The sequence below is a fragment of the Vombatus ursinus genome, unplaced genomic scaffold (assembly GCF_900497805.2).
Source record: "Vombatus ursinus unplaced genomic scaffold, bare-nosed wombat genome assembly UNPS02014818.1, whole genome shotgun sequence".
NCBI classification, from domain to species: Eukaryota; Metazoa; Chordata; class Mammalia; order Diprotodontia; family Vombatidae; genus Vombatus; species Vombatus ursinus.
In genome coordinates, this window is record NW_020954596.1 from 67,206,593 (window position 1) to 67,217,630 (window position 11,038).

The window sequence follows — 11,038 nt, forward strand, 5'->3', positions numbered from 1 at the left end:
GTGTGCTCGAGTTTATCTTCATTTTTTTGAGTGAGAGTCGCATTTTATGTGGCTTTTAGGGGCACATTTGTTTCCTTTTTCTTTCTTTCTTTTTCTCTTGTCTTTTCTTTGTTTTGGAAACAGATACAGAGACTCTTTCCCTGTCACATCCATCTAGATCTATGTTTTTTTCCCATTTTCCCTAGGCTTTTCTCAGTAAATGAATGGATTCCATGTGCTAGACAAATCCCTGCTCCATCAAGATATCTGTTTTTCTTTGTTGTTTTGTAACCTTGGTTTGTGGTTTGTCAATTATTTCTACATTTGTTTCCTATTGTCAATACTTTTCTTTATTAAATATTTCTTAAATACATATTCATTATGAGAAGTGGAAATTATATTTAAGGTAAGTGAGAAAAATTGTGACTGGCATAACAAGTTTTTTTTATTATTTTTATAAAAAAGCTGAAATTTAAAGAATTTGTTAAGCTAAGGGAGATGTAATAGCAGAAAATGTGACTCTCTAAACCAGAGTAAAATAATTTTATAAAATATATAAAGCAAATCTATAAAGAGTTCTAAGGAAAAACAGGTTAGTGTGGAGGAAAGAAGTCAGGAGTCAGAAGAAATGGGTTTGTGTCCCCATTCTGTGATGGGGAACTCAATCTCTCTGGTTCCAAGTTTCTCGTCTATAAACTAGGGACCTGGATTAAAGGATCTCTAAAGTCCTTCCTAGTTAAAACCAAACCGAACCAAACCAAAAAAACCCACTGATTCAGTGTGAAATAACAGGATCTAAAACACAATTTATATGCAGGAATTTGTGGGATGTTTTTACACTTATAAAGAAATTTTCAGGAGAGACCACAAAAAAATTAGATGTTTAATAGATTAGTAATGATTGTTTAACTGGTATGGTCCACAATCACATTCCTTTTGCAGCAATGAATACAACAAAATTAAAATATAACTTTAAATACAGATTCATCTTTAGGGTTGTTTGTAATAAGATTTAATAGGATTTAAATATTTCCAGGGATTTTTCCTAAGGTTTATGCCCCGCAAAAAATAATCACTGTGGATATTTTTTTCTGAGATACACTCTGAAATAGTTAGCAAGCAACAAATTTATAATATTTGTGTGTATGCACTTGTCTGTGTATATGTGTGTGTGTGTGTGTGTTTTAAAGCTTATGAAACAGTTTGTCCATGAGTGTGTCTATACCAATGTAAAATGGCCAGAATTCTGAGAATCACTTAGAGTTATAAAAATCATTAGGAATCATTAGGGACAACAGTTCTGATTTGAGCTAAGGAGAATGTTTTAATTTCTACTGAAGTAAAAATAGTCCTTCAGTCTTTCAAATTCATTTAAGTCCTCAAAGCTTATAAAGAACCTTCAAACATAAAGGGAACTTGGAGAACATCCAATTAAACACCACATCTACACTCAATTCAGCATGCCTGACTGAAAGCTACTACTTGGATACCTGAAATAAGCTCCAGCATTCTAGCTTAATGAAACAACCCTCTCCATTCCTATTATTAGAACATTCTGGTTTTAATGTAAAACATTTTACTTGTAAGGTAAATCTTTTTTTCCCCCTATGCATTTCACTAATTGGTCCTAAATCTATTATGTTTACTATATAGCAATTCTTTGGAGGTTTAAAGATAGTTATAATGCCTTCCCTTAGATTTCTTTTATCTAGGCCTAAATTTTCTCAATGTGTTCGGTCATTTCTTGAATAATGTTTTCCAGGCTTTCTCCATCTGGACCCTCTTCCAGAAAGGCATTCGTCAATTCAAATTGATAAACATTTATTAATTACTCATGTGCACTATGATGTGCAAGGCTCTAGATTTTTTTTTAAATGAAAACAACAACAGAGTATTTGACTTCAGGGAGCTTACATGTGGGAATGAGACATGTATTCAAAAAATATTATAGAAGGTAACAAGATAATGGCAAAGAAGAGAGGCACAAAGTGTTTGAAGAATATTTGAAGGGGGGTATAATTTTGAGCTGACAAGATTAGAACACCTTTGAGAAGGTGGCAGAAAGATCATTTCAACAGGAGAAGGTGTAAACACAATATGATCTGTACAGATGCATGATAGGTAGAGGAGAGTGAGAAGGGGGTGGGGGAATAGAAGGAAAAATCAAATAGTAGTCCATTTGGCTATTATATAGATTATATGAAGGAAAATCGTTAAGGAACAAGGATAGAAACATAATATGGAGACAAATTGTAGGAGGTATGAGATGTGCCAAGAAGTGTGAATTTTATTTCCTAGGCAATAGAAACCTTGTGAAAATTTTTGAGCAAGAGATTAAAATGCACAGAGCCATTGATTAGGAAAATTACTTAGGAGGCTGTGTGAAGGATAGATTGAATGGAGGTAAAGACTGGCAGGAAAGAAGCTCATTTAGAGATGGTCACAATCCCACCTTAGGTATTATACAGTAATTTAAGAAACCATGTAAACTCCTTGAAAATAGGGAGCTTCAGTTTTTGTATTTGTCTTTCCAGCACTTAAGTAGGTTTCTAATAAGTGCTTATTGATTGAATAATAAATCAAGAAAAATGATAAGGACCTGAATTATGGTAGTTGCACTGTGAAGAGAGAGGAGGTAATGGATGTGAAGATGTTATGGACAAAAAATTTAACAATTTAGAAATCACTTTTGTCCCCAAAATGGTGGAATACCGAGGCAGAGATAAGGGAGAAGGAAAAGTCAAAGGTGACATAAATTTTCTAGCATCAATAACTATGGGAATGTCAACAACAAAACTATACAATTTGTCAAGAGGAGCAGTTTGTAGGGAGAAGACAAGTGAGTTCAGATTGGGACTTGAGTTAGAAAAGCTGGCAGGGCATCTAGAAGGCAGGTTGAATGTAGTTAAGGGGTGTGGTTAATGGAAAGATTTGATCTGCATAAATACAATCAGGAGTCATGTGAGTAGAGATGATAACAGAAACCAGGGGAATGGGTGAAACAGTAAAGGGAGAGAATGTTTAGAGAGAAAATAATAGGGCCAAAAAAAGAATCTTGGAGACACTCATGCTAGACAGTGTAAAGATGAACCAAAGAGGGAATGGTCAGACTGGCAGAAGGAAAGCCAACACAATATTATGAAAGCTGGAGGAGAATATGAGAAGATAGGAGTGGTCAAGAGTGTCAGTGTCCCTCATGTGTTATCTGGCCTCTGTAGACTTTGTACAGGGTTCCCTATTTTGCTTATTCTCCTTAGCTCAAGTCTAAGGTAATTACACATTAGTTATTTGTCATTCGTGGTCTATTGACAATTGATTCGTTTAGACTGAACTAAAATGAGCACTTCAGTAGGCACAGATACCTGTAACTGATTAGGCTTCTTGCACAAGTATTTTAACATATTCAATGTTTATAGGATGTAGCTAATTGTTTCTAAGCTATAATTAATTTGGGGTCTATTTTTTAGTTACTTGAACATTTATGTAATTTTAAATTTCTTCCAATATGAAAAAGTAGTAACTTTGATAAAGTCCTACTGTAGTCATAGTTAAGAAATGTCCTTAAGGGGCAGCTAGGTGGCACAGTGGATAGAGCACTGGCTCTGGAGTCAGGAGGACCTGAGTTCAAATGTGCCCTCAGACACGTAACACTCACTAGCTATGTGATTCTGGGCAAGTCACTTAACCCCAATTGCTTTACCCCCCCCCCCCCAAAAAAAGATAGGATCCTTCAGTAAAAGCAAATAAATTTAAACCCACTGGATATATTGAAATTTGAATTAACATACAGGAAATTTTCTTTACCTCAGAATCAAGTCTCAAATATTGCCACTAAGGGTTGTTGCTTTTTTTTTTTAATACAAAACCAAATACAAGACCATTGTAAATGAATTTTAGCTTTTATTCCCCAAATTTTAATTATTTTATCTGATGGTTTTCTTGAAATATACTGAAAAATTTAATCAATTTTTTTTCAAAGATAGAAGTGGGATACTTCAGCTACTCTGTGTTTTAGGTTCAAAAATGTTGAGATTTTTGATAGTCTTTAGAATATTGACTTTCCCAATGAATAAATGATAAATCATGGTGACTGTCATACTGCTACTAATCTTATGCTTTCAGATGAATGCACTTATATTCTAACTGGCAAGGGGAAATCATACATGAAATATAGGTGGCTTGGTATGTACTGGGTTGGTTTATATTGAATCACCACTTGGCACTGTTATATGAGTTTAATAAGTCAGTTGCACAGATTCAATCTTGGCATAAACAAATTAAACCAGAGCATGCTAATATGCTTGATATACTAATGCTTTATTTTAAATCTGCATAGATATATTTAACATATCATAAAAATAGTTAGACATTGAGATTGGTATATTTTAAAATATGTGAATGTAGAATTTTTTCATTATTCAATTCTTGATTCTATATGAAGTTTTTGAGAATAATATAGAGTAATTGGGAATAAATTTATCAGAAAATGAAAATTCTATCATTATAATAGGAAGCTTGAGGAAAAGCACCAAAAGAGCTTTTTAAGTATGGTTCTAGAATAGTATAAATGTCAAACAATTGAATTCACATCCATAACTTTTTAAAGTCATTCATAGTGTTGTTCCAATGTATTGAAGAAAACATGGTATCTGACTAATTTACTAACATATAGGATATGCAAAAGTATATATTCTGTTATGGTCTTCAAAGGCAAAGAGGGCCCTGATTTGAAGTAAAAGTGGCTGCATGTAATGGATGTCGGACGTCCGTGGGTTCCAGTTCTGCCACTGCCTAGTTGTATAAACTAGAATAAGTCACTTACCCTTTCTGGGTTTTATCTGTAAAATCTGAAGATAGGTCTATAATATTTCCAAGGTTCCTTTCACTTTCAAAATTCTAAAAGGTAATTAAAGGAGCTTTGAATGACCCCAAGATACTGCACAATTACTACCACATTGCATTGACCCTTAAATTCCTGTAACTGCTTTAAAATTTGAGGTATTAAAGAGATTTACTCTACATTTTGAAACACAGTTGGTCTTGGATCAGTTGTATGCAGATGTACTTTCCCCCCCACTCCCCCCAAAGCCTACTCCAACTTTTAAAGCTTCAAAAATTACTTTCTCTGTGGAGGTAACTAAAATAATTGACTATGGTGTAAGTGAAGTTGAGACCTCCTAAATATATTGCACTATTCAGCTCAGTGGTTTTTCATTTGGTTTTATTTTAATTACTGCAAAGACTGAATCAAGAGGGTTTATTCTTACAATTTGGGTAAAGTTTTGGGGAGGGAAACATTTTGTTTTGAGGTTTGTTTTTTGGGGTTTTTTTGTAATTTTAGGTAAGAGTTTGGTTTTTTTTGTTTGTTTGTTTGGTTTTGTTTTAAGAAGGAAACAAAGGAAATTAAATGTAAAAATCTGTGTTGAAATAAGATTGTGCCACAAACCAGAAGATAACAAGAAATTAATTGTGGTTAAAAAAATTATTTTTTTCTGTTAGCTTTTTTCCACATTTTTAGACATTGAATTACAGTCTGATTTAACTATTTTCCTTTTTTCTGGCAGTAGCAAAATTGATGCAAATTGTGGAAGTATTTATTACTTGGAAACATATATTTTGATGTCCCTATTTCTTTTTTGTGTGTCAATATAAATGATCACTAATTATAAGTTATAAGGAAACTTTTGTGTACTTGTAAAGATGGGGAAAAAAATATGACCGGAAAGAAACAAAACAACAGAGGAAAGCAAGCAATTGAAAAATGTCTGGCATATTTTCATTCTCTCACTGTATAAGTACAGAGTTAGAAGTGGCACCCCTGAAAGCCAAGCCACCTCTGGGGATCTGACCTTAAATTAGATTTGTGGAGACAGTGGAAATTTCATTTGAATTGCTGCTCTTCTTGGTTTGTGTGATAATCTTAAATTTTCTAACAAGTGTATTTCTTCATATTAAAATATGCAAACTCTAGGAAGGATCTTTTAAGAAGCACTGTACTAGCATGCTTTTATGGGGATGTCTTATTTCCTGACTAACATTTTAGGAATTTTTACTTCTAATAAACCATGTAACACAGATTCATGTATTTGGGGGCTGTGGAAATGATTTCTGTTGACCCTTTTTTCTGCATATCATCAATTTGCTTTTTACTCATGTTTCTTCTATTGTCGCTGTAAGCTTACTTGTTGTTTTTTCTTTCCTTTTCTTCATGCTGTCGTTTAGAGCCCTACAGAGAGACAAGTATGGGAGTAAAGCTAAACATTGCATATCAAATGTAATTTTTTTTAGTTCACTTTTATTGCATCACATATAGATGATGTAGTTATTAAAAACAGTTCATCTCACAATTTTGAAACCAAAAGAATAAAAAGCTTATGAATCTACTTTTCTAAATATATGTGAATATAGATTAGACGCTTTTATTGTCCGATTCCTTTGTGTCACATAATCAGCATAGTTCTTGAGTTTCATATAATTGTCCGTGTGAGTTAAATTGTTTTTAAATTAAGCATTTTTTAAAAGTAAGTCATGAACTTTCATTATTTCAAAATGGCACATTTCATCATAAGACTATGTTCTGTTTCAAGTTCAGTGCACCCACTTTATTTTGCTGTGGCAGTTTCCAGTCTGCAATTCCATGCATTGACAACATAAATAACAAGCAGGGTTTCAATGCATAAGTCACGCAACCATAATCATCCAACATGCTGTCACAGACTCAGCAGCAGTACCCACCCATCACATACAGTCCTTTAAAAACATTCGCTTTTTGTTTCTTCTTAACATTGTGAATTGTCTACGAGGTATTTTCTAACATGAAAATAAATAGCCTCATTCTATGTCTGTGATGCCACTGATTTTAGGCCTTTGCTGTTGTTTTTGAAATGTCTGTTGTGAGAATTCAGAGGATGCATCCGGAATCCATGATACAATTGACATGTTCAGGCCACTTCACTGCAACTGTCAACTGGACACTGTACAGTACAGTCCTAGATAAGCAAGAGAACTGCATCACAGATATAGAATGAATGCTCTATTTTCACAAGGTAGCAGTGCATTAAGGAGTTTCTACAATGATGTGACCCCTAATCAATATTTGCAGTCAAGAAAACCACCTGTTTCTACCTTTATTGGCTCAGTGTTGTTTGTGATCATTTCTGGCAGTTGCATTTGAATTCTTTTACCAAGTAATATATATGGAAATGTCATGTTTCTTAGATATCTATTCATGGATGATAAAACTCATGAAGATTCATGGAGCTATATTTAGCAGCTTCCTTTATAATTAAGGAATTTCATAGCAGCTTTTTTCTTCCAAGGAAATATATTCTGAGTGTCCCAAAAGTTTTAGTGAAGATTTAAGGTCAAATAGCTCATAAATGCATTAAGACTTTTGGGACACCCTATGTATATGTTAAATTACCTCCACCAAACCACTTTCAGTTCAAATGTTTAAAAGTCAGTGAGTGATCTATCAGGGTTTAAACTGAGCTTTTCATATTGATACTGTGTTGTTGATAATTGGGTATCCATATTGCCCTTACCTTCTTTTTGAAGCAATAGCCCAATTATATTGAAATATTCAGATGGATCTGACCTCATTGATATAGGTATTCCCTCCAATGATGCAGATCACCCTATCCATTTCTGCCCATTCTATGTGATATTTGTCTATGATCTCCATAGGGCACCACCCAAAATGCTGGGAGGGGGGGAGTTTCCTTAATTTCTTTTGATAATGTGAACATACCAATACACTCTAAATAATAACAGTGGGTATAATATGTGTTAACCATGAAGGTGCCTATTAATCCCCCTAAAAAAAAAACTAAATCCATATAATATTTTTTTAAAAAACTGACAAATCAGTAATCTTTGGATGTCACATCACAAGCATCATCTTAAAATTTAAGGCAACAAATAAAACAAAAGTTAAGGATGTATTATTAAACTTGATGCTTATAAATTGATGGCTATAAGATGTCAATACCAAAAACATAAATTATTTCATTTTACAAGTTATTACTAAATTCATTACTGATAGAAATATTGAGTTGCTATCTATAGTCTTTTTATCCATTTTCAAGGTTTATTTTGTTTTTTTTAATCTATAATTGTATTAGTTATCCAACTATGTATGTCTATATATATATGTGTGTGTGAGCATATGTATATTTATTTATACACACACTTATCTGTATCATATGTCTCTATAAATAATTTGGATCTCAGTAAAATTATAGTAAACAAAAATGTAATTCTATATGCATCCCAAATGATCTTCTGGATACAAATGTCAGCCTCTTTTTCTTTACTGTTTTTCAGAGGGGCTTCTGAACAATGCCAGGGATACAAGTGTCATGGATACTCTACCACTGAATGGTAACCACGGCAATAGCTACAGCATTGCCAGCGGCGAGTACTTGAGCAACTGTGTGCAAATCATTGACCGCGGCTACAATCATAATGAGACAGCCCTAGAGAAAAAAATTCTGAAGGAACTCACTTCCAACTATATCCCTTCTTATCTGAACAACCATGAGCGCTCCAGTGAGCAGAATAGGAACCTGATGAACAAACTGGTGAATAACCTTGGCAGTGGGACTGAAGATGATGCCATTGTCCTTGATGATGCCACCTCCTTCAACCATGAGGAGAGTCTGGGCCTGGAACTCATTCATGAAGAGTCTGATGCCCCTTTGCTGCCCCCAAGAGTTTATTCCACAGAGAACCACCAGCCACATCATTACACCAGAAGGCGGATCCCACAAGACAACAGTGAGAGCTTTTTCCCCTTGCTAACCAACGAGCACACAGAAGACCTCCAGTCACCCAACAGGGATTCTCTATATACCAGTATGCCCGCACTGGCTGCTATGCCAGGCACAGAAAGCGTTACCACCAGCACCCAGACCGATCCCCCGCCAGCCAAAAGTGGTGATGCTGATGATGTTTACTACAAAAGTATGCCAAATCTAGGCTCCAGAAACCACGTCCATCAGCTGCACACTTACTACCAACTAGGGCGAGGCAGCAGCGATGGATTTATAGTTCCTCCAAACAAAGACGGGTCCTCCCCAGAGGGGAGTTCCAAAGGACCTGCTCACTTGGTCACTAGTCTATAGAAGAGTAAGCAAAAATTTAAGCCAACAAAATCCCTAACACCTGGTTTACTGTTCTGAGTTAATATAAGCAGTGGTAATATTGTGTGTACTCCTAAATCTTTATGCTGTTCTAAAGGGAAAAAAAATGGACAAAAATCAAAAACAAGAAACAAAAACTTTCACACTTTTTTTTTACTGGAATTTTTAGGCCAGCCCAGGGGAGAATGATAACTGTTGAAATTCCCCTCTCCCCCTCTGTCTTGTCCTTCCCCCCTCAGACAGAGACTTCATTATGTTAATGAACGGGATATGAAGAAAATGTCACTCTTTGTGGCCTTCTTGAATTAATGCTGTGTTTGTTTAAACATTTCTGATGCTCTGTTACTATTCTGATATGGACCTAATTTTAAAAAGGCCAGAACATGCATCTGAAGTTAGTAACAGTAACGCATCTAGATCGGAGTGCTGCACAAACAAACATAACAAAGCAAAACTGTTTATTATCAATCTGTATCACCTAATGGTTTTTGGTCACTCACAACTTGATTTTACCACAGCAGACTTAGCTGTGGGGTAAAACAAAATAAAATCCTAATGAAATGGAAGGGAATTCTAGAATTATATGCTAAATGCATATTTTATGTTTTGCTGTATTAACTGATGATAAAACTAATGGCAGAAAAATTGAACAATTTCTATGTAATGTACAGATACTAGCATTGCACATATAGTCTGCTTTCCGTTCCTCCAGAACTTGCGTCCCTGTTAATGTAGTGGAAAACAAAAAAACAAAAAACAAAAAAAAACAAAAAAAAGAACTTTCTGTTGTGCTGGTCTTGCAAGTTTGTCTACCAGTAGGAGCAAGATTTTCATTAGTTTTTTGGGGGCCATTTTTTTTCTTAATATTTCACTGGGCAAAATAAATAAATAAGAACTATCACTTTATAAGGATCATTTTCTAGTAATGCAAACACAAATTATTTTTTACAAAAAAAAAAATTGGAGCTTCTTCCCTCACTCTGTATCTTTATTCAGTGGCTATATTGCAAACAGGACTTTTGCAGATTAGAGCAGGACAAACTTTATGTTTACAATGCACAGCTGATATAATACAAAGCCAATTGGGCAAGAAGTCCCTCACCAAGGCAGTAGGAATGGATCAAGAAGTTGAGAGTTATCTATAGAAATAGTGAGGGCTTTTTGCATGTGAAAATGATAATCTTTTACGAGTAAGGACACTCCTGGTTCACTCTTGGCTCCTAGATGAGGAACTTGTATTGCAATTGGTTAAAAGAAATTTATTCTCCCATACTACAAATTGAAAAATCCAATTATTTTGATGTGACTAAAAAGAAAATCCTCTTTTCATTACTTTCCCAAAGAGGGAAAAAGTTATTTATTTGACAGGATTTTAAGTAATGTAAGATTTCAGGAGGTAAATTAGCAGCACAGATTATAATTTTTTTTTAATTTATGATCCATTTTGTATGGTCTCAAAGTTGAATGACCTCATTACTAATATTTGTTGTAAAAGTGAAACTTGTTTGCCAACCAATAAACAACTGATTAAGATTTAGAAGATATTGTATCTATGTATGTACAATTAATCATTCATCCTCTTTTACTTTCTTTTACCTTTTTCCCTTCTATTTTCATATATGAAACTAGTGGATTTGCTAATCCTCTAAGGCACAAGTTAACCATGCAAAAGAAAAACCTCCCTGGCTAAATAACTTAAGCACAAAAATTATACAGCTGTGGCAGATGAAGGAAACCAGAAAATGGGTTGGTAATGCTTGTGTAGGCTGAAACAAACGGAACAAATTCCCTTTCTAGCAGGTTATATATTGGTGTGTTATATGCCTATTATATAAACCACATTCAATCAAAGATTTTAAAGTATAGTATTTCTTTGATTGTACAAGTTTTCTCTTTTGTAATCTCCATTATGTTAG

At 34.3% G+C, this 11,038-nt stretch overlaps 1 protein-coding gene across 4 annotated transcripts in view; it reads left to right on the plus strand.

The window, feature by feature from the left end:
• Window positions 1-10,627, plus strand: part of ADGRL3 (adhesion G protein-coupled receptor L3) — a 601,096-nt gene extending 590,469 nt beyond the window's left edge. For all 4 annotated transcript variants that reach the window (XM_027836482.1, XM_027836484.1, XM_027836486.1 and 1 more), the window contains one exon: window positions 8,305-10,627. In XM_027836482.1, the coding sequence (XP_027692283.1) occupies window positions 8,305-9,104 (800 nt within the window). In that variant the 3' untranslated portion in view covers window positions 9,105-10,627. The remainder of the gene's footprint in view (window positions 1-8,304) is intronic.
• The last annotated feature ends 411 nt before the right edge of the window (window positions 10,628-11,038 follow it).